At 42.6% G+C, this 24,934-nt stretch overlaps 1 protein-coding gene across 1 annotated transcript; it reads right to left on the bottom strand.

The window, feature by feature from the left end:
• Positions 1-237: 237 nt before the first annotated feature.
• Positions 238-24,313, bottom strand: LOC112149432 (gap junction delta-2 protein). The gene is made up of 2 exons (XM_024277101.2): positions 23,519-24,313; positions 238-6,234 (listed from the first exon to the last, which is right to left on the bottom strand). Exons 1-2 carry the CDS (start codon positions 23,587-23,589, stop codon positions 5,385-5,387), a joined length of 921 nt encoding a protein of 306 aa, XP_024132869.1. The 5' UTR covers positions 23,590-24,313; the 3' UTR covers positions 238-5,384.
• Positions 24,314-24,934: the final 621 nt, after the last annotated feature.

Genomic DNA, 24,934 nt, shown 5'->3' on the forward strand with positions numbered 1-24,934 from the left:
AGTCACCTATTGAGGTCAGAAATGTCATTTCACCAACCAGCTGCGCGGCAAACCTCACTCTGAAAAACCGCTGTGCATCTGCTAAATATAGACTGTATCAGTGCACCACCTGTGCACCACCCCTCCTGAGTGGTTCAGCATCAACCCTGTCACTCCAGCACAGACACACATTCAACTCACCAACCGCACAAGTGCAGGAGCGGACTTGTAGGTCATAAATCAGCAGGCGGACGCTGGTTCAGGTGTCATGTCACATTCAAGGTTTATTCAGTCTTTACATACAGTACACTGATTAAATGTACAGGGACTTTAACGAAGGGCCGTCACGTACGTCCGTGAACCTGCGGATTCTCTGATGAAGTTGCCAAGCGGGAGCTTGTGTGTGCAGTCCCGGGTTCACATCCGCTCAGATGTGACTGTGGAAGCTAGGATTTCCTAAAATCTAACGGGGTCGTCTTTCTTTTAAATCGTCTTCAGCAGGACGCCAAATGTTAGCCACGGGTTGCTCTGCTCCTCCCACTCTGCTGACACGTCAACATTCAGATTTCCTCCTTCCAGCCAGACCCATGATGGAGGGAGGACCTTCAGCTCTGAGGAGCTGCTGTGGGTCAGAACATGAAGGGAAGGAGGCAGTGTTACCTGAGTCTGGCTGACAGTGAGGATGATTTCTGAGTGTTGAAATGGTTCTGATCCAGTCCATATGACACAGGGCTTGAGAGGGGAAAAGCAGGAGCATTTTTAGAAAAAAATCCCTGGATTTTTCATGGACATACTTCTTAAAGTTGATTGATTTCCATTTAAATGCAAAAACATCTTGAACATCAATTGAAGTTCTGTAAAACATCCTTACATTGTGCTCCTTTATAAATTTTGATTGTGTTTTTTATTCTATGGCTTTTTAACCTATAATGAGTAAGAAATCCTAAAAATACTTAAATACGGAGCTGCTGGCGAGCCCGTTGGACCGGCTGCGTTCCTGAGGAATCGAACGCTCGCTTCATCTACTGCAGGATGATTCTACAGATCAGAATTTGCTGTAAACTGCTGCAGCCAAGCCAGCCGACAGCCTGGTAACAGTCAAAGGTGAGAGCTTGGGTTCTGCGGAGCTCCGTCACCCGTGATGCGTGGGCAGGACTATGCTGGATTTAAAGGAATGTATCTGAAGAGGGTAAAGTCTTCACGAACACCAGAGAGCAGATGGCTCAGGCTTTTCTGAGGAGGGTCCAACAGTATCAGGTTTGATGGGGACGATGCCAACACACAGTTTCTATAAAAATGTAAAGAAGGTCCACTTCTACCAGTATAAAACGGATGTTTTCTGTCCTGAGTGTGCTTTCTGTTGATGTTTCTCTGAGATACACTTAGTGCTACAGTCTAAATCCTGGAATGTTTCAGCAGCAAGTTTCATAGCTGCACTGTGTTCTCTGTTTTTTTTTTGTTTTTTTACAGTACATTTTTCATAGATCCTTTAAGGAGCCTCATTTTAAAGGTATGTTGTGCCCTTTTCTTAAGGATGAAGGTTCACAGCGTCGTCACACTCTTCTGGGAACTGAAATGGATGAAGTTTCGTAGGTAGTTTCAGCGTCTCAGTTTGGTCCAAAGATCTGGGTTAAATCTGCACACTGGTCATCAAGACGTCATTCTTCTATAATGTCAACTGTAAAAATCTTTTTTTTTTCCTTTAAGATTCTGTTGAATAAAACATATAAACATGCTTATTATAGCTATTACACATGCAGTTTAAAAAAAATCCTGTAAATTTGCATATGACTTTGGCAAGGGAGGAAATATAACGTTTTTTTCTGCTACTCTTATATTTCAACACTCTACCCTTGATTTTCACATAACCTTTAAAGTAAAAGTTTTCACCACGTAAAAAAGTTGTTTCTTTTTTGATATGTTTCCATACAAAAAGAGCAACAAATAAAATGAATCCAAAAGTCAAAAACGAGAAGCAAATAAAAAAAAGTTTGCATAATTCATTTCACACTGACAGATAGTAAAGCAGGAGTGGGAGAGCAGGGGACTGCTGGAGGAGCTGGGCTTTTATTCTGAAAGGGAGGCAGTGTTGAAGTCACAGGAGGTTTGAACGCTGAGAAAGAGCGTGACCCTTTAGCTGATGTTCCTGAAGAACAGCAGACAAGAGTTGAAGACGTCTTCTGTACCTTCTCCAAAGTGAGCGCACTTTGAGAGCGTGCATGTGTGCCATTCAGTAAAAATAGACCCGAAACCTGCACAGTCTTGTACTGAGTGGAGATTAAATCGGTATATGAATGGACTCTGCAGCAGGAGACGGATATAGTTCCGGACTCGGGCTGGGGCTTTTAAGCTTAAGGTCACATTTAAGCTTTCACTTGAAGCACCGTTTCTAATGGGTAACCCAGCTGCTATTATTAGTGTTTCTGGCAGGACCTTTCAGGGAAGTTGTCTTCTCTGGTGCATGCAGAGGACAGAGTCCATTTCACCGAAGGTCCAAACCTGGAGGGAATGACCTGTTAGAGTCCAGAGACTGAGGGATTCTGCAGCCGCTTTAGCTGCTGCTACGGTTCAGCTCTGAACTGTTTACTGATGGAGAGACGCTGAGAAAACACAGATAATCTGCACGCCGACCCGACAAAGAAACTGTTAGGGTCATGCGAAGTTAAAAACTCACCAAAAAATGAAATGATTTGACTTTAAAGGCATAAGTCAACCTAAACAAAAGGTTTTGGTGACTAAAGTTTACTAAAACGATTTTTTTCTGCCATCCATTCCGTCACTTTCAGTCTTTTGAGTCACACTTTGTAGTAAAGAAAGTTTTTCTCAGTCTAACTGATCAACTTGGGTTTTTAGTGGGGCTGTCAATGTAAACGTATTAACGCACATGATTATTAAAAAATAATTTACATTAATATTTATTAACACAAATTAATTACGCAATCTTCTTTGCCTCAGATGGTTAAGGCTTCCACGGCCTGTGCTGAAACACTTAGTCAGGCATTATCCCACGGATACATTGGTCATTTACAAAATAAATAACTATTCAAATACTTTTTAGCGGTTTATTTTTTCTGTTTTGTTTTTTTTTTGTTGCTTTTTCACAAAAAGCGTACTATTTCATCCGTGGTCCAGTGCGTTGTCACGGTAACACGACAACGTATCGCTGAGCCTCAACTGCAGCGGTAAAGGAAAGCCAATCAGGAAATCAGTTCAGAGAGAAAATTTACCTCTTAGTGCTTGTTTTGTCTAGAATATTACAGTAATATAGAGCAAATATTTTATTTTTATAATTTTTTGGGGGCTGTCACCCAGTAGCCAATCAGAATCCAGTATTCACCCAGACCACGGTTTAAGTTAAAGTGCAGAATCACAATGTTTGCTTCTTATGGCTTCACATTAGCATCTTTGTTTTCTTGGAGTAACTCTGCGGATATAAAAGTCTTTAGAGGTCGGATTATCTTACAGTGGATGTGTTTTGTGCACACAAATCACACTTTTGGAATTTCTGGGTTAAAACTTAATCAATTTAAATATTTCAGACTTTTTGTTCAAAAGTCACATATTGTCATTTAAAATTTACCTAGTAAACCATTGTGATTAAATGTGATTGATTAGATGATTTTTTTTAATTTGTTGACAGCACTAGTTTTTAACCAAAGCTAATTCAATAGCTGAAGTCTTCCTGAACCCCCTCCCACGGCTCTTTGATTAGCATGTTCCTGTCAGATCTCAAGTTTTAGGTTCCTCAGTGTTGTTGGACTTTGGGACTGCCTCATGTCAGCGCCATGATTTCAGAAAAACATCCATAAATGTCTCCCCAGCGTTGGTCCTTGCAGTCTGCCGCTCTTCCACTCCTCTTTCATAACCCGGGTGCACTGCTCCCTGTCCTCTTTTTCTCAGCGTCGTCTTTCTTTTTTTTCTTGCATGCAAGCTGATAACAGTCAGCACAGGAACAGCAGAATAAAAACCACTGAAGTTCAGAAAAGAAAAAAAGCACCTGTCTTAATAAATCCTCATCAGTAACAGCTTGGTCATTCAGGAAACGCTCACGTGCACATGCCTCTAGCAAACACAGGCTGCAGCTGGTTGGCAAAGAACAAATACTGTACAGATGTGTTTACAGTTTTCTTCTGAGGGAAACCAGCTGCACACCTTCACTGGTTCATATTAAAGCCCACAATGTTCTGACGTTAATCCCTTCCATCAGTGAAAAGATTATTTGTAATAAATAAAACATCTTTACATCTGATAAAGTATGACTTTCCCACCACCCGAAAATAAATCATTTGATTTGGATATACTCAATACTATGATATACTTTCTATATGTGCTGAACAATAATTTGAATATATTAAAGAATGGCACCATCTCTGGAAAATAAAGAAAAATCTAAACTCATGGTTATGTCATTTACAACATTTGTATAAAAGTTAGGTTTTCTTCTTCCTCCTGGATTTTTCTGTGCTCTTCTTCTCTAACAGCAGGACTTTTGGTTTCATAGGGGCTGGAGGGGTAACTCTAATTAATCTTTAGTCCATTTGTTCTCTAAGTTGTCTCTAGAGTCTGTGTGCAGCAGGAGAGCAGCGGGATGCTTCACGAAGCCTGTTCTGCTGCCAACCGTGGAGTTCGGGGATGAAAGTGTTTATGGTAGCTTCTCTTTGTTTGTGCTCGGATCAACTTTTGCCAAGAGACGAAGCATAAACACTGTCAGCTCTCCTCTGCTTTTGGCTCGTGACGTCATTTCAGCAGAAGACGCCACGCTGGAGACGGATCAATGAGCCTCCAGAGAACAGATGAAGGAAATCAAAAATATGTCCGTTCCACTCTCCTCCGTCATTTGGTTCACATGCTCTTCCAAAGCTCAGCGTCTCCAACCAAACCCCCCCCAAACAAACATGGCTTCATCGTCGCTGGTTTGTCACGGCTCTGACAGTTCTTCCGTTCCTCCGTTAATGATGTTCCTCTGTCCCATCCGCTCACCCCCCTTCTTTTTTAGGTGAATGTGATGGAGTCCAGATGAAAAGCACCATGGGATGCATCAAACACCGCCGTCACCTCTCACAGAATACAAACAATTCTTCTTCAGTTTTCCTTTTTTTTCCATTTCCTCCTCAGCTTCCTGGCTTAAGTCTTCCTTCCAAAGGGCAGTGGAGAAGCTTGTGGATTATTAGGATAAAAGTATAAAAAAAACATCCCGAATCTCCTCACGGGATCCCTGTTCGTGTGTTTGCTAGCAGGACCAAATACTTTGTCATTCACTGTATTATTCATATTCCACTGCCCCTACATTCTGTTCATCTCCATCATCACCAAAGGATTTCTGTTTTGGCCTTTAATCCTGAGCAAATGAAAATCATAATTCCTTCTCTCTGCACATCCATCCCCTCCTGTTTTCATCTTCATCGTCAAACGTAGGCCGATTCGCTGGACTGAGTGCGTCCCAGGTTGGGCGGCTGGGACAAGTGGGCCATGTCCTTTTTTCTGATCTCGCAGATGGATTTCCTGCGAGCCTGGACGCCCCGGATTGCCGCCTTGATCTTGCGCCAGCCCAGGTGGTTGAGCTCGGCTAAATTCAGCACCACGCAGATGCCGCTCACGGCAAACATAAAGACCAGGAAAACCGTCTTTTCCGTGGGCCGGGACACGTAGCACTCCACTTCCTTGAGGCAGGGGTAACGGTCGCACTCAAAAATCCCAGGCACACTGAAGCCGTACAGGAAGTACTGGCCTGCCAGAAAGCCAATCTCCAGGGCATTTCGGAACACTACCTGAATGATGTAAAAGCGGGAGATGCCTTCTTGCCGACGCACTTTGGAGCTCTTCCCATGTGTGAGACCTCGCGGGGCATTGGGAATCTCCTTGACCTCTAAACAGTCAGGCTCCTCCTTCCCCCCTCCCCCATCACCACCGTGCTGCACTAAAATCCCATTGATATTGCGAAGCTTTCGCATTCCGTCTCTGCCGCCGTAGTCCTTCTCCATGATGGGATAGAGGAAGGAGTACCGGCGGTCCCTCTGCTTGGCTGACTGGTGAACGGAGTAGGTGATGAAGCAGAGGCTCGGAGTGCAGACCAGGATGATCTGGAACACCCAGTAGCGGATGTGAGAGATGGGGAAGGCCTTGTCGTAGCAGGCCTGGTTGCAGCCTGGCTGCAGAGTGTTGCAGATGAACATGGTCTGCTCGTCCTCGTAAACCGTCTCGCCGACTATGGCCACAATCAGGATGCGGAAGATGACCACAACAGTCAGCAAGATTCTAAAAGAGAAACAAACAGAGGCAGTGTGTTAGTGGAGTGAAAGATATAAAAAGTTTATTGCATAGGAAAACAGGAAAATAGTCCTTAAAGTTTAGAAATACATCACGTCATCTCTTCTTTATTACACAGTCAAACCTTAAACTACACAACAGGCATGGAGATGGGTTTGGTGTTTTGGAAGTCTAACAAGAACGAAAAGAACAGTGTAGAAGACTGCAATGATGGACAGAGGCTATCTCTGTGTTGAGAGCAGTCATGTTATTGGTTTAGAGACTCTGATGCAGAGACAGGAGGCAGAGCTGGAGGTAGCAAAGATGAAGAAGATGAGGGTGTCTTTGGGAGGTACCAGGATGGGAGGAACAGATAGTGGTAGATAATTTGGAGAAAAATGCCAGGAAGCAGATGGAGATGGTTTGGACACGTTGAGAAGAGGAACAGTGAGGACTTTGGTAAAAGGATGGAGCATGAAGAATGAGGGTAAAGGATGCTGAGGAGAGGCTTGGATGGAGGCAGATGCTCCCTGTCAGGACTCAATCAGCCATGTCCTCCTCTGACCACCAAAGGGACCCCTCTCCTGAGTACTAATCACTACAACTCCCATCAGCCACCACTTCAGTCTTCTCCTTGCACAGCTGATCATTATCATCCTCATCAGAACCAGCTGCATTTATACTCACTCCAGCCTCAACTTCAGTGCGAAGCCTTGATCGTGTTTACCTGTCAGTCTGAGCAGTTTTTCCTTGTTTTAATTCTCCGTGTTTTTTTTTTTTTTTACCTTTGTTTACTCGCTTCTCTGCCACACCTCTGTGTTTTGTACTTTAGCCTGCCTTTTGACGCTGTTTTTGTCTTGCCGTTGCTCTGTCCTATTAAACCATTTGCACATGGATCCAAACATTTCAGCCTCTTTGTCACACTCTCTGAGGCCGAAAGACAAAGAAGTAGTGCTGTAATGAACCCCAAGATGTTCAATGTTTACCTATTCTTTAAATCACAAATACTTTAATGGTATTTGTCTTAATTGCAGAAAATGTGGATTTTAAATTATTAAACATTACAAACTACAATTATTTTTTGCATTGATTGGTTAGTTATAGCAGGTAAGTTGAAAATGAAAACATGAAAATCCTTATCATCACAGATATAAAAGTGTGAAGGTCTTTGAGAAAAATCTGCTTTCAACAGTCCAGGAAGATAAAACTAAATTTAGAAAAGAACCAATTATTAATTTGACAAAACTAAGCTATCATACCTAAACTCTTAAGATGCCTTGCTAAGACATTTGAATGTTTTTCCACTGAAGAATGACCAGAGTCGTAAAGCAACCGACAACTTATGTAGAAAAAAAGAGTCAGTGAAGGTTCTCCTTAATCCAGATGACGTCTTGAAGTCGAGTCATGAACTTAAGAACCAAAGTAGCTTCATCCATCATGCCATGACTCAACTCCAAGATAAACAAAGAAGTAAAGACAACTAACTGCTTTTCACTTTCAAATATTACAGAATAAAAGTACATAAGCAGTTAGAGGAACACTCTAAGGACGTAAAGGATCAGTAAGAAACATCTGAATCAGGATAAAAAAAAAAGGAGATCCAGTGTGTTAGCCATAATGAAGACTGTAGAAGACAAGCTTCCCAAATGTTCCTGTCATTCATTGAAAAAATTGAAAAGATGTCCACAGCCATGAGATCATCATGAGACTGAATGTTTTTGTACAGTTCAGAACACACATAAATTCAATACACTTTTCAACTGTTTTTAAAAATAAATGTAGTCCCATCACTGCCATGGCAACAGGTGAAGTTAGGATGACCTATTTCTGTGTGGTTATGAGACAAAGTGATTGTTTCTACTAAAATACCTGAGTTTGTTTCTGTCAATACTTCATACATCATTACAGCTCCTTCCAGAGAAGCACTTAAATTCACCTTCTTTTGCCACATGATGAATTTGCAACGCGCCACCTGTAAAAAAATATGTTCCTGAGCTTGACGCTAGTGTGGGGAGGAGCTACCAGCTAATGCTTTTAACCTGGCCGCTACATGTGTCTGTGTAGATCTCACTTCCATTGGATGAAAGACTGGGTGATGTTGAGAAATCAGGTTTATTTATTGTGAAGAGTTCTAGAAAAACATCAGTAATCGTGTATTCAAAGCTGGGTTTAAATGATGATTCAGTGATTTATGCTGTGTTTATGTGTCTCTGTGACTGAGTTTGAAGGTTAACTGTCCTTCATTAACTCAAGAGTGGAAAAATAAAAACAAAAGTAAACTTAGAGGAACTTTTTATTATTGTATCGATAAAACTCGGAAAAATATCACTAAGTTCAGAAGGTCCAAGCACACCGCAGCGGGTCTCAGTCTGCCGGCGTATCTAGTGAGTGAGTTCTGCTGGCTGCAGCCAGGGAGTGCAAAAGGCTGGCGATCTGTCCAGATTGCATTCCGCCTTCGCCCAACAGTAGCAGGAACGAGCTCTGGCAACCCTGCGGCACCAGTGGGTTAGGGAAATAGATGGAAATTCAGGACAAAAAGATTGCTTCTGTACCACTGACTTAGCATTGAAACTGGCTGCCTCTATTGCGCAAAAGCATTCGGTGTGAACCCAGTATTGGTTCTAACAGGCTCCTTGTGGTCAAATATCCTACGTCTGAGAAAAAAGGAATGAAGAAAAACCTCTGCTTCCTCAGATTCACAGCAAACTGTGTTTTACAAGTGTCTGTCTGACAGATTATTTTCCCTGTAATAATAACAATATGATAGTCATGTGATCTCCATTGTCCCTGGCACTATAGTCATTGTATTATATGTCCAGATGCCCCAGTTCTATCATTTCATTGACCATTATGAGGCACTCCATTCCCAGCTGTGGTTCATCAAACCAGATTCAGACCAGAACCCAAATATCCATCCATCCATCCATCACTCTACTTCAGGACCGGGTCGTGGGGGCAGCAGTCTAAGCAAACTTGCCAAGACTTCTCTTTCCCTGGCCACTTCCTCCAGCTTCTCTAGGGGAATCCAAATGTTTCTGGTCTTTTTAATCAGTTTGGTATCGCCGTCAGGATGGGAGGGGTCTGTATCTGAAACACCTGAGGGGTCAGAGGGCATCAGGCCAAACTTCTTCTAAACATATAAAGAGTGAAAGTCATGAACCTTCCTGTTCTGGGGAGTGGGAGGGTTCAGGGGGTCAGTGAATCTCAAAAATGAAAAGCGTTTTTATAAAAAAAAATGTTGATACCAATCTGTCCACCTCTGATCTGCCAACACTGTGGGGAGGGGGGTAAAAATGAAAATGCTTCTGCCCTTGTTGTGACTCCATTAAGGAGCTTAGTAACAGCACACACGTGCACAGATACACACACATACACACTGACATCAATGCAACAAAGCTCCATAAGGACAGTGAAGTGTTTGAGAAGTTCAGAAAGCTGCAGAAGACGAGTTCCAGTTAAAGGATTAGACTGTCAGTAAATAAACTGCCGCTCAAACATCTTGAAGCCAAATTAAAAGAACAACCTGCCAGAAAGAGGATGGGGGGAGAGCAGGGAGGTTAGCAAGGAAAACCAGCAACGGCAGAAAATCTCATCATGGAGAATGAATTATATAATAGCTTCTGCACGCAAACTCGCTCCTGTAATCTGTGGCTGGGCCAGGCCAGGGAGGATTCTTGCATTAGTTCTTTCTTTATTTCGGGTTAATGCCATAAAACAGCTGCAGATTATCATAGTACGGCAGGCTCCGCCCCCATCCTGCCTTCCTTTGCCCTTCCTTCACTTTTTTCTCACCTTCCTCTCCCTCCAGTGATGATGCACACCTTCTTTTTAGTCAAGATGACAGAAATAACTTGCAGCTTCGCACCAGCTGACTATAACCTCCTTCCCTAGATAGAGACACTTCACACAGCAACAGCAAATTTGCAAAGTGAGGGCACAGGGTTACAAGAGAAAAACTACATCCTGGAGTCTCTCATATGAGGAAGGCAGGCGGCATGGGGGGCCAGCATACCCCCCAACCCGCCCTACTCCACCCTCCACCCTGCAGGCCGCATTTAAACTGTCATTTCAAGACTTCTCTGAACAAAACTCTTCACTTTGATGCAGATCTGCCTGATCTCTGTGCCCCCCTGCAGGCAGCTGGTTCGCAGCGCTGTCAGTGAAATGAACGTCAGCAGATGTTCAGTCAAAGGAGAGCAGGAGCTGTTTCTGCTCATCAGCTCCACATTATTAAACACGCTGTAGCTTTTCTGCTTCGCCCTCAGACGATCCGCGAATGGATTCAGAGCATCGACTTTTTCTTGGTAATTTTATGTAGTTTTCATTAAATTCTACGAAATCCTTTTAGCTTCAGTCCTAGTTCGCGTAAAAGAGCCAAGAGTTTTCTGTGGCTGTCAGATAGCAGAGGCACAGACCGACCTGCTACTTTTTCCTCCAAATGTGTTTAAACATCAGCCTTTGGCTGTTCAAAATAAGAGACAAGGATGGTTCATGTGTAGACACAAATAGAACAGTAGAAAATCTGAATATGTGTCAGTTTGTCTAATTAGCCTAATGGGTACAAACACACTATGATGAACCTCTGGTTTCGATATTTTAATATTTTATCTCTAAAGATTGTTTAATTGCAGCTGTTTTACTTCGAAATTATTTTTATTTGATTTGAGTCTTATATGATAAAAATGTTTTTGCCATCTTCATTGTTTTCACCATTTACCATCTCCACCATCTCTACCCTCTCCATAACCTCCATCATTATTGCCATCTTCACTCTCTCTACTATTTTCACCATCTCCGCAGTCTTCACCATCTCCACCATGTTTAATATCTCTACTATCTCCACCATCTCTACCATCTTCATTCTCTTCACCATGTTTAATATCTGTGCTATCTCTAACATCTCCATCATCTTCATCATCTTCATATCTCTGCTATCTCTACCATCCCAACCATCTTCAACATCTATCCCATCTCCACTATCTCAACTATCTGCAACATCTCTATCATCTTCTTTATTTTCACCATTTCCACCATCTTCATTATCTTCACCATTTTCAATATCTCTGCTATCTCTACCATCTTCGCCATCTTCGATATCTCTACTATCTCAACGATGTCCACCATCTCCAATATCTCTACTATCTCTACCATCTCCAATATATCTAATATCTCTACAACTGAACTAGAGCTGGGAATCTCAGAGTAGCTCACGATACAATGCGATTCACGATACATGGCTCATGATACCGATGTAACATTGCAATAATCATTATATAACCTTGGTAATCAATGATATTTCACTATTTTTTAAACAAATACATTTTTATTTTCTTCAAAAACTTTTTTTGAACAATTTAAAACACATTATGTTAATTTAACTCCCTTTGCAACATTAACATACAATTAACAATAAATATAAATGTGCCTTTACAGTAATAATATATATAGCTGTATATTTTTTTTAAAAGGAAAAAATAAACAAAGCTTCAGTTAAAAACTAAAATACAGAGCATATCAAATGGCCATCACACTTCAAAGAACAAAAAATGTGGGGAAAAAATGCTGCATTTTAAATCATTTTACATTTTATTTTGATAATTTATTATTTATGCAAAATATTAATGTTCAGACTGTTAATCATTGTTTATTGTTCTTTATTTTACAGTGCCTGTATCCATATTCACTTCCCCCTCCTTTTATTCAAATTTTCTGCACTTTTCTGTGACAATCAACACTTTAGTCACATGCTCCACGTCTCATTTGGACGGTCCGCAGGAATTTGTGTATTTTAGTGTGGTGTTTTGACAGGTTGCTGCCATTGCTTCCCTTACAATCCATGTTTGTTACATTAGAAACTGCATGCGCCATCTGCGTCTAAATATACAGACACAGTTTGGATATGTTTGCTCGTGGCCAATCTGTCTATTGCAACAGTTCACCGTACCAATATTTTGTCCCAGCTGTAATCTCAACCATCTTCAATATCTTCCCCATCTTCACCGCCTCCACCATCTTCAATATCTCTACAATCTCTACTATTTCATCCATCTTCACCATCTCTACCATCTACACCATCTTCCTCATTTTCACCATATATACCATCTCCACATTCTCCCATCTCCACCATCTTCAATATCTCTACTAACTACAATTTTTACCATCTCCATCTCCACTACCTTCACCATCTCCCCCATTTCATCACCTCCACCATCTTCAATATCTCTACTATCTCTGCCATCTGCACCATCTACACCATCTTCGCCATCTTCAATATCCCTAATATCTCTACCATCTCCACCGTCTTCAATATCTTCACCATATATACCAACTCCACTATCTTCCCCTTCTCCACCATCTTCAATATCTCCACCAACCCGTTTCATTATCTTCACCATCTCCACCATCTCCACTATCTTCCTCATGTCCATCATCATCAATATCTCTACCAACTCTACAATCTTTACCATCATCAATATCTCTACAATCTCTACCATCTTTGCAATTTTCAATGTCTCAATTATCTATATAATCTCTACCATCTTCACCATCTCTACTATCTCCATCATCTTCACTGTCTCCAGCATCTTCATCATCTTCACTGTCTCCACCATCTCCACCACCTTTACAATCTCTGTTATTTTCACCATCGTCATTGTCTCTATCCATTTCCCCGTCTCTACTATATCCATGGCAATATGAGAGGAAGAGCTGCAGAAAAGCTAAAGTGATCTCAGCATTCTGAGCTGTAGCTGCATTTTAGGGTCTAACGAGGATATGGGGAGAAAAATGAACACAACAGTTGTGTTGTTTGGTCGTTCTGAGAAACACAATCAGTGTGTTTCGAGGCAGCAGAAGTAAAACTGAAAGCAGGAAAAACTGTGAGGTGGTTGGAAAAGGAGATGAGGAGCAGAAGGTTAAAGGAAAACTGGAGGTTTCAATATGTGGGATAAGACATGAAAACGTGTGGAAAACAAGCATCAGCCCCCGCCCCCTTCTCTTCAATCCCCTCCACTCAACTTCCCTCTGCTGGTTACCAAGGCAACAGGCGGGGGGCCTAAAATGAAGATGAAAGGAGAAGAAGATGTGCCTTCTAGAGACCAAATCACAAAAAGAATCAGATCTCTGCAGAAAGAAAAAGGAGAAAAGATTTTAACTGAATAGATTTGGGGGTAAAATTCCTAAAGCATCTCCATGGATCTTATTTGGAAAACTTGAAGAAGCACTCAAGAAAAAAAAAACTGAAGATTATTGAGTTTCTGGTTCTCCACAGACAATTAAAATAAGGCAGTTATGAGAAAAACAAATCACTTTATTTATTCATAATACATTCCATATTTGGGGGAAGCCTTTAAGCAAAGACGCATTAAACCTCAAGCTTCTACCCGAATAAGAGGGCTTTTTTAAACTGTTTTTAAAGAAATTGATGAATGATAATTAATGGGTGAGATTTACTGAAGAACAAATTACCCAAATTAATCATTTTCATGAGAATTTGTCACAGATTTAGGCAGCGTAATGGTTTTTATGTTTTACAGTTTTTATTTCTGCTGTTTTTATGTACTTCAGCTGAAACCTAAACAGGCTGAATGTGGGCCAAAAGTTTCACTGTGTTCTTTGAGTGATTGTTGATTCCATAAGTCTTTTCATTATATTACTATTATATAATCAGCCGAAATTGTATCCTTTTGTTAGATTTTTTTTACATTTTTTTGCTCTCTTGGTTTCCAAACTTTTTCTTCCTTTTTTTGGGCACAAAAATAAGTCTATAAACTGTTCAGGTTTTCACCTGCCGGGTGTAAAAAGCTGGATAATTTTAAAACTTTCTTACTTGGAAGTTAGAGTAAACAATTAAAACTTTAAATTATATGTAATTTAAATAAACTTTTTTTAAAAAAGGGTGCAGAATGCTCTTATATCTAAAATATATATTTAATGTTAATAAAAATGTGGAAAAGTGCAATTAAATAAAATGAAAGAAACCAAAATTGATCAGCTTTTCTCACAAGGAGCATTCAATAGTATTTTTAAAAGTCCACAAACACATTAGGATCTACAGATTTTTTTTTATTAATTAGTAATAATTATTAAAAGAAACAACAGCATGGTAACAACTGTCAGAAGCAGTGCTTTTGCGTTTGACGTGTGAGGAAAGGCCTTCATCACATTCTGTTTGGCTCATCTTCATATATTTGTCCTGGTCTGTCTCCTGCTTGTGTGTTGGAGACAAAGCTGTGACTCAGGTCTGAACTACGTCAGAACAACAGGTCTAATCCTGGAAGATCACGTTTGGATGGACGCTCTTCTTGCTGACCATGTGTTGATCATGGCTCGGGGATCCCGGCAGGTCACCTGGCTCGGGTCTGGATCCAACTCCACACGGAGTTCTCCAGAAGGACGGTTCCTGTGCTTCAGGCCAGGGACAGAAGGAGAGAGGGGGCTGCGCCCTCCCCCTCCGGCAGGCCTCCACCTCCAAAGCACGCGCCGACTTTACCGTCACGCTCAACGTTAACAGATTATGCAGTATGAGTATCTGTGCAGCCTTTTTTATTCATGTGTGCCCACCATACCAGGAGAAGATCGTGTTAGGATAGGATCCACCTTCGTATCACTGCCTGCATTCAGACTGGAGGTTTACTTCTTTGATTCACAGAAAAAGAAGAAACGTTTATCAGGTGAACCTCATTCCAGAGGATTCTGAGGCTGAGAAAAGCAGTTTTGAGTTGATATGCAACAGTTGACAGGAATGACTTTCAGTCCAGTTCTTCATACCTGAGGTTCTGTCAGCCACTGTGAGGCTACTGGATTCTGTTCAGGGAGGTTGCCAGGCTCTTTTCTCAGAGATATCAGCCATTGAGAATAACTTTTAATGTGCTGCCTCTTTCTTTTTGGGGTCAGTTTCCTGCCTTAGTAGGTCTGCTCTGCTGTGATGACCCTGACACTGAGCGTACACTTTCACAGGTTGAGTTGGATCATTTATTTTGGCAGCTTCCAAAGCTATTTGCTCATCCATTCAACTCTCCGTGTCAATGACACAAAGTCAGTTTTGATTCAGTTTTTTATGGAAGCACTTCTGTATATTGGAGATAAGCTAACCCACCAGTCTCTCCACAGTGGGTCCATGTTGCAGCATTACACTAAAAGAGCAAAATCCTCCAATTTGTACAGTTTAGAAATAAGAATGTCTCATTTTTACACAATGATGCAGTCATTCAGGGCTGTACTTAAGACACAAAAAGCAATGTGATGACCTTTCTTTCCTAATTTATCTCAATATGATCAAACTCTCACGAGATCTGACAAGTCAGCACATCAGTTTCCATGGTGATAAGAGCATGTTGCCTTGGAAACATACGAGGTGGTCAGGTGAGTTAAAAATCAGTAACAGACTTTCAGAAATTGTTCCATCTTTGTACCTGGTTTTAATAAAAATGAGATCGGGAGGAGTTACCATGGCAGCAGATCAGTCTGCAAGTCATTTGGGGTAAACTGTCAGGTTAAGGTGGTGAGGTGAGGACAAAAGCAGAAGAGAGGAAAAATGATGAAGTGAGATGGGAGGGGGGTTAACGGAGGGAAAACTGTATGAGAGAGAGGAAAAAATGATGGCTATAATCCAGATTAAATCAGTGGATTTTGGACAATCCCAAGCTTGGGCCGTCACATCAATGCCAACCCCTCCCCACCCCCCCTCATTGCCAGCATCCACCCGTGCCAAGCTCAGACCTCAATCAGCTCTCTGGCACATGCTGGGAGCTTCAATGACACAAGCTGGGAACAACCCCCACAGGCAGCAGGTAGCTTCCCGCTTCCTACTAATCCCAACCCAGTACATCCAGAAAGTGAAAAAAGAAAAGAGTTTGATGAACAAACCTCAAATCTGCTCTGGAGTCATTCTAGAAAATGAAATGTATACTTTAGTTCTCCTAAATCTGCATTTTTCCAGAGGAATCTGAGGATTCTGTGTTTTTACTAATACACATGATGTTTCACTCAAAGTTCCCATGATCTTTTGTCTCTACACATTTATACTTTAACATTCAATGCAGTTTTCACATGCAGTTTTTTCTAGAATGGTCATGTTTAAGCTTTTACAAAAGCTCTGCCTGTAGAAATTATATCAATATAAAAGAAAGATGTTTTAATTCCATTTGTTTCAAAAATACTTGATCATCTCCTCTGGGAAATTCAGGAACATGTTGATCCTGTTGTTTGTTTCAGTTGGTTGGAGTTCATATTTTGGGCAGAGCCAACATTAACCAGACGAGTCACATGGTGTGCTGCACTAAACCATCTGCAGGCCCTTGAATGAGAATATCTCTGAAATTGTGATGAGTGTGATGCTGCATGTGTTCCATGCATGTCTTCAGGAGTGAGTTCCCAAACCAGAGCAACAACAAAGTCCAGCTTTTTCTGATTTTGTCCCCAAACTGAAGGAAATAAATTCACATTTTTGAAATGTCAAACTGATAGCTGCTGGGAGATTTCTGTCATGAACAGCATTTAGAAGCAAACCAACAACTGTCTTTCTGCTGGTTTTAAATCAAAACGTTTCCTATTTGCATCTCAGAGCGTCTACCAGGATGTCTCTGTGTGGAGTTGGCTGTGAGTTGAGTGTGAAGGCAGCATATTGCCATGAGTCAGGAAGACTGTTCTTTCAGCTCAGCATCTCTGCTTCATTAAAGAATCTGCAAAAGAGATCATGTGACTGTGTGTTTGTCTGCATGTGTCTGTGTGTGGGTAAGTGTGAAGAACATATTACTCTCTTCTGCGGAGGATCACACGATCTGCTGCAAAAACAAGGACTGTGTTTGTATGCGTAAGTGTGTGTATGTGTGTGTGTGTGTAGACAGTCTGATTGCATGTTTTTAGGGACAGTGTACTACAGGCATGTTTTCGGGGAAAGTCTTGGGGTTGTCTTCTGCCGGCCTGCTTTCGCGGTCAGTCTGCAGGCGTGTTTTCTGCAGCCATGTTTTCTGCAGATCAGTTTTCTACAGGTGTGTTTTCTGCAGCCTTGTTTCTCGGGATGATCTGGAGCTGTATTTTCAGCAACTGAGTATTCTACTGGCCTATTTTCAGCAGCAGTGGATTCTGCAGATGTATTTTCTGACACAATTTTTCGTGGGAAAGTCTGCAGCCATGTTTTCTGCAGCCATGTTTTCAGCAGATATGTTTTCTGCAGCCTTATTCTTAGCAGCTATGTTTTCAGCAGTCAAATTTTCAGCAGCTATATTTTCAGGATCTAGGTTTTCTGCAGTCGTATTTTCACCAGCTATGTTTTCAGCAGTCAAAATTTCAGCATCTATGTTTTCTGCAGCCATATTTTCAGCAGTCGCATTTTCAGCAGATGTGTTTTCAGCAGCCGTATTTTTAGCAGCTGTTTTCTGCAACCTTATTTTCTGAAACCTTATTTTCTGCAGTCACATTTTCACCTGTTATATTTTCACCAGCTGTTTTTTCAGCAGCCATATTCTCAGCAGCTGTGTTTTCAGCTGTTATATTTTCAGCAGCTGCATTTTCAGCAGCTGCGTTTTCAGCAGCCATATTCTCAGCAGCTACGTTTTGAGCAGCTGTGTATTCAGCTGTTATATTTTCAGCAGCTGCGTTTTCAGCTGCCGTATTTTCTGCAGCTGTGTTTTCAGCAGCCATATTCTCATCAGCTGTGTTTTCAGCAGCTATGTTTTCAGCAGTCGTATTTTCAGCAGCTGTGTTTTCAGCAGCCATATTTTCCAACAGCTGTGTTTTCAGCAGCCATATTTTCCAGAAGCTGTGTTTTCAGCAGCCGTGTTTTCAGGAGCCATATTTTCAGCAGCCATATTTTCAGCAGCTATGTTTTCAGCAGCTGCATTTTCAGCAGTTGTATTTTCAGCAGCTGCATTTTGCGGCTGTGTTTTCAGCTGCCATTTCTTCAGCAGCAGTGTCTGCCGTGTTTCCAAGCCTGCAGTGGTGTGAACATCAGTGAGTCAGACGGTTTGGTGTCTCGGTGTGGATACATGCGGTCGGTGTGATCATGGATCCTCGTTTGTGGTTCATGTGGAGTTAATCACAGGCTGATCCTGCCTCTGGGCAGCAGCACGCCAACAGAACTCTCACCTCACTAACCACAGATCTTCATTAAGAAAACGGCACCAGCGGAGCTGAGGAGGCAGAGGAGAGCATCCTCTTCATCTTCAGTCAGGAAGATGATTTTGTTTAAATAAAAACTGAAGTAGATTGCAAACCTTGCAATGCTGAGTAAACCCAGAAGAGAGATCTGATGATCTTTCAAAGACGACCACGACTGTGCAGAAACGCTGTAACCGTGTGTCATAAAACAGTCTAAATAAAGCTGGCAGCTCCAAGTGCGACCGAACTTCAAACGCTGCAGCCTCGCTTTGAGCCAAAAAAAGATCAAAGTTGCTTCATTGTTTTCCACTTTAGACCCTTTATTTTAAGCAAATTGGTTTATTACTGTTTCCTGCCTCACAAATTCACCGTCTCCATGTGCTGTGAGCATTAGCAGAGCAGATCAGGATAGAGAGCACTAAAACAACCAGATGTTCCAGAACTGACCAGCTTCAATAATTCTGCTAAAGCTGCTTTTGGTTTCATGTCATCTGTGACAGATGAAGCGGGTGGAATCACGACAGACAAGTGCTTCTAAGATCAGGAAGTCTGGTGGCACCTGAGGAACGGTTTCCACCTTTAAAAGCCTCCCATGACCGAAGCAAACACTAAAACAGACTTTGCTAGTCTTCTTTCTTTGTCTCAGACACAAATTCCACCTGATGAGTTTGAGTCAATGTGAACATTTTCACAAGTTGAAGCCGGTTTCCATGAAGTCCAGAATGAATGTCATAATTATGTAAATTACATATTTAAACCGGAAGGCCTATTGTAGATCTGGAAAAGAACAACAGAAAGGATTCTAGTGTGTAAAATTAACTTTAAATAGATTTTAAAAATCTAGACTTAGAAATTTATATTTTGTGAAGAAACTTTAGTTATAAAACACATGAAAACAAAAACAAATGCTTGATGTTAAACAAGTCCTACAGAGTTTCTTACTGAAGCTAATGTTTGAAAGCAGGTTCTGTTCTAAGTCAGAACAGAGACCGTTTCTCAGAAAACCAGAATAAAGACAGTTTTCATCCAAAGCATTTGACTCAATCACTCTGTAGTTACTTAAAAAAAGAAGCTCCTTCATGAATAAAGTGTTGCTTATTCTAGTTTTCTCTGCATTTGAACATCAGATGATGTGTCCCTCTAACACTGACCTGCTCTGTCTCACAGCCCACTGACTGCCAGCATCGGCCTCTTCCTCTTCTACGGTCTTGATCTGATCATCCAGGTCATTCATCAGGCTTCCTTTCACTAAAATGTGTTTACCTGCAGCGATAAATCCTGCACGTGCACGTCAGCATTCGTGCACGCCTACGGCTCTGAACTCAGTGTGTGAGGACAGCACGGGCCTCTGAATCCATCCTGAGTCCAGCTGGGTCATGAAAGACCTCAGAACCGCTGTCCCTTCTCAAACTCCCTACATGTCTGAACACAAGGTAACAGCAACCCAAACATGGATACTAAGGAACCATTTTTAGACATTTTCAGCATCAAACTCATCCAAAATGTTCTGATTGTTGCCGCAGATGTTTCTGATTTTGAGCATCAGGTGGTTTGGTTAGACGGAAATTCTAAAGAACAAGTATGGACCATGTAAGGAGCTTTTAATGCCAGAGAAGAGAAGATGCTGAGCCTCTGCAGGGCTGGAGGCCACCAACCAGGCGAGAACATTTGACTCCTAACACAACTACAGACTGGTCCATGGGAGGATGTGAGTTCTCCGCGGGGCGCCGCAGAACAAAAACACAATGAGCTAAAGGTCATGTGTCAACAGACATGAAGGCATGCGTGTCAACTGTAACATAATTATCTCCACGGTGGACATGGCAAACCCAGAAGGACTGATTCTATAAAGTTTATTTGGCATATATTTGACCCCCGCTGAAAAAGAGATGCAGCCAATCTTTCTCAGTTCTATTTTAGAAACACCTCTGACAGCTCCAGAGCTTTTTTTAGGCTGATCGGGAGCTTTCAAAGGATCCTCAAAGCTTGAATACACATCAAACGGCGCTAGCTGTGCGTCTGATTGGCTGACAGTTGCATCAGCAGGTTTTTAGCCTCGTGTGGGACTAAAAATACATACAAACAACAGACGTGAGAATGCATCTTTCTGTAGATGTCTCTTTTGGAGAACCAAAAGATCTCCAGTTGTTAGTCAGGTCCACACAGCTACCTGTTCCCTCATAGAGACAGGGTGTTAGCCTTAAATGCGCCGATACCTGCAGAGAAAACCCAACTCCAGTCCTGAAAACTTCACCGGGAGAAAGAAGTGAAGGAGGAAACCAAATGTCTTTAATGAGCAGGAGGTGGTTTAATCTAATTACCGGGTTGTAGTGCTGAACCCCTGATCAGCTGTTAGTGTTGGTGGGAAGGGAGTCCCTCTGCTCTGTGATATAACAGTGATTAACTGCTGTCTCCTCAAAGGGGATTTCAAAACTGGACCAGGTTCTTTAATAACCGTCCGGACTGTAAGGAGACCCGAGGGTCCAGTTACAGACGGCGTTTTCATTAAGATGCTCTTTCTTCTATCAGAGTCCACTTTTGTTGCATCATTGGAGATCAATGGGAGCGCGTGGGAGCATCGATCTGCACGTTTGGCGATGTGATCCGCAGGTGAGAACGCGCGCCGTGACGGATGTGTTGGGAGTAGTTAGGCGGCGTGTTCCTCATCGCTGTTTATCCTCGGGGGCTCTGCAGTCCATCAATGTGCCCGCTGCTCATAAAAGCAGACATAAATCACTGACAGTAAGTGAGTACACTCCGGCGCCGTGCCCAGTGCCACAGAGGGGCTCAAACACTCGGAGTGTCTGCTCATGCACACTCTCTGACCCAAAAAGGGAATCTCTAGAGCGCTCTGTAATCTCACACTGACTTCCACTCCCCCTGATGTGACTCATGTATGACCAAGGACTCAGACTGTTGCCATGGTGACAGCACATCCCCCCTCAGGGACTGCAACCTGTCCGCTGCCCCCTCCCCCAGGACTGTGGCTTGTTTCACCAATGATCACATGAGAGTGGCAGCGCCGCGACCAATGGCTTCAGGACAGATGGAGCATTAGTGTACATTTATGGAAATTCATGACGGCCCACACGAGACCTTCAGGAAACTCCGCAAACTGCTGCTCAGAACTCCAGGGCGAGGAAAAGCTCCTTCATTCACTCCACATGAATTCAGCCAAAGGTAACTACCAAATATAACCAGCATGAAGAACAACACAGACCATGTTTATTCACTAAACGCCAACTCAGATAAAAATTGAGTTTTCAACAGGTTCTTATGGCATTTTTTTATGCTGGAGTACACATATAAAGAAAATTCAGCTCAAAATTGCATTTCTGGGTATTTCTTTACACAAATGAGTCAGTAGGAGAAAAAAAAAGCAAAAAAATCGTATTTGTGACAGAGAGAATACAGTCCATAAGCTCCCTGCTCCATGTTCATCTTTGTTTTTGTCTCTGAAATGGCATTTGGTTCAAAACTCCACTAAATAGCATTGATTAAATTTGCATTTTTGTTGCACCGCTAATGTTAGCTTGGGGGTGTGAGGGGCTGTAAGCTAGTGGGAGAGAGTGCAAACCATTGACATATATAGAGATGGACAAAACAATTCTGTGACATCACCAGTAGAAATGCCTTACCTCGAGTTCCAATGAAATCAAGTCAATTCAGTCGACATTTTTCCACGGTACAGATATTTTACCATTTTGGGACCAGACTATGAGCACCACATGCTCTTATGGGGGGAACTGATTAGCTAGTTTATAACTTGATAACTAGTGATAAAGAAAATATATAATAATGGGAAAAAAATGGTTTAGTAAGAACACATCAAAAAGAGAAACCAGAGGAAGAATGGTTATTCTGACAAACAGAATGACTGAGTATTAGCTGTTTATTTTTCAAAAGAAGTCTATGGGATTTTGGCTTTCTGGGACCAGCGGATATTTCCTATTTGGAACTCGAGAGGCGATCAGTACAGTTCTCTCTATGTATGGATGCACAATGGTTTTTCACACACTTCTGGGAAATTTCTAGTGGACTCCATTTTTGAATAGTAGATTCGGGCAGCACAACATGGCGAACGCACTGTATAGTGAGTACAGAAGAAAGTCGGACATATCCCTGGATTTTAACAGCAGTTCAGACCCCACACTCACTACTTTATTTTCTAAATGGCAGATATGACGTCACCGATCTCACAAAGTGAAAATCTAATCAATACAAACATTGTCTGTTCATGACTCCACTGTGTTCTGATGATGAAAATGTGGATGGTTTATTAAAAAATAAAATTATAACATATTGTTCAAATTCTTGAAATGCAATGCATTGTGGTCTATATTCTTCTGGGAAATTTCTAGGGCACTCGTACTATATATAGTGCACTATATAGTGAGTAGTGAAGGAATTTGGACATAGCCCTAGAAAATGATGCAGAGAGAGATTGGATAGAGACTTTCAAGTAAATTTGAGATTTCTAGAGCCTGAAGTCCCTTCAGAAAGCATTTTCTCAACACTTCTATGAATCAGAAATGGTCTGCCATCGTTCTTTATGGTCTAGCATGTAAAAAGTATGATGGTCCTTTCATCGAAAACACAAAAGTCTTCGTTTTATGTTGTTTCCCAGTGTTTAGACACACCCTGTCATTTGTGGAACATTACTGTGTGTGATTTAACATATAGAAATCATATCAACACAATGCAATCAATGAGAAGCCATTGCCATGGCAACAGTTCAGCACTGGACATTGAAGACCAAGTGTTAAAGCGGAGTCTGCAGTCGACAGGTAAACCTGCAACCATGATCTCCTTTTCTTGCCCCCATGTGCCCTGAGTGGGTAGTACCCTCTAGACCCCCCCCACCACCACCCCACCACAGACTGAGTGACTGCTCTTCACTCAGACTTCTCCTCCTAACTCCCCTGCACCCCCACTGAAGCGTGTAGCATGTTTCTAAGTAGCTTCCAAGCCTGATTGAGTGTAAGGTACAACAAGGACACCATCAACAAGACCTCTCTGCTGCCCCCTAGTGGACTGAAGCTGCTCCTCATGGTTGTTGAAGCTGCCATCATGTCACTGACAGGGATTAAGACACTAAAGCCCCCCTATCAAGAGTTCCTGGGAGTCTCTGCTGGGGCGCTGGACTCCTGCAGATCCAGAGGGGGACACATGGAGACATGAGGAGACCACTCACCTTCCTATCATGGTGGAGTGCTGCTGCACCGCAGCCTCCAGGAGGCGCTCCAGGATGGTCCATTCTCCCATGGTTGGAGTCAGGAGGCATCCACTGGGCTCAGGAATCGGGATGGGGGGGCCTCCCTGCGAGCAGTGGGAGTGCTGCTGGTGCTGGGGTCTTCAAGTCCACTTGTGATGAGTGAAGAGGTAGAGAGTGCAGCTGCACGCAGCCTAGACGAGTGCGTGATGTTCTCTGTCCACGCACGCTCCTCCTGTCCTCCACACCTCTGGCTGCTCCTGACCTCCTCTTACCCCCTCACCAGCTGGGCTGTCATGTGCTGTTAGACACACCTGGTCTAACGGAGGAGGACCTCCATCAGCATCCCTCCTCTCCTCCACGCATCACTGTAGGAGTCGTGTGAGCTGGAGGAAGGAGACATCTCTGCTCCTGCTGTCACGCTGCTGCTGCGTCCTCCTCATTTCTCCTTCCTCCCTTCGGTCTCCTCCTGTTTTGGGGGCTTTCCCGTCTCCCCTCCTGTTGCTTCTCTCTCCCGGTTCGGTTCCGGCAGGCTAGGAGGAGCAGAGCATCGTTCTCCCGCTCCCGTCTTCCTCCGCGATGCTCCCTCCCGTCCTCCTCTCAGCGTGTTTTCCGAGCGGCGGCTCCTCGTTCTTCTCCTCCCTTCATCTCCTCCACCTGCCTCCGACTCCCTCTTTCCTTTTAAGCCAGCCAGGCAGTCAGACCGAGCGCGAGTCTGGAGGATTAGAGAGGAATCATCTGAGCTCCTCCCCCCTCACGCGCTCGCCATCACCACACACACACCCCTCCTCCTCCTCCTCCGCCGCCGCGCGCTCCTCATCTGCAAACATGAGATTCTTTTGGCGGTTTTCAGGCGCTGTCACTTCCAGGTGACCACTGCTTCAGGGATGGGGATGGGGAGGGAGGGGGTCACTGCCGGGGCACAGAGACCCCGGGGGGGTCATAAAGACCCCGGGAGGGGTCACCAAGCCTAAACAGGAGTGAATCAGAGGCATCAGCTATTTTAGAGAGAGGAGGTGAAGACCCACGTGCGAGATGGGCTCACTAAGATGCTCGATTCCGATTTCTGAAGGTTTTCCAAACTATATGAGTCACATCCCTGAATCAGAACAAGTTTTCTTGTACAATTTCCTAAACTAAAAACAAAACTAGTTTTAAAATAAAACTTGTAAAGTTCTAAATAGAAATATTAATTGTTAGCTTAAAAAGGTTTATCTCTGTTTTTAAAATACTTTTTTTTTTACCATGAGATAGTGTTTTTTTTTCAGTTTCAAATTGAAATTTTAAATTGAATCTCCAAATCTGTATTCCTCCTCTTAACAAGTGTATCACCAAACCAGCCAATCACAGACGAAAAGGTTTCTGCTGAAAGTTCAGGATTGTCCAATCATCACATTT

Source organism: Oryzias melastigma, linkage group LG13, assembly GCF_002922805.2.
Source record: "Oryzias melastigma strain HK-1 linkage group LG13, ASM292280v2, whole genome shotgun sequence".
Lineage (NCBI taxonomy): Eukaryota > Metazoa > Chordata > Actinopteri > Beloniformes > Adrianichthyidae > Oryzias > Oryzias melastigma.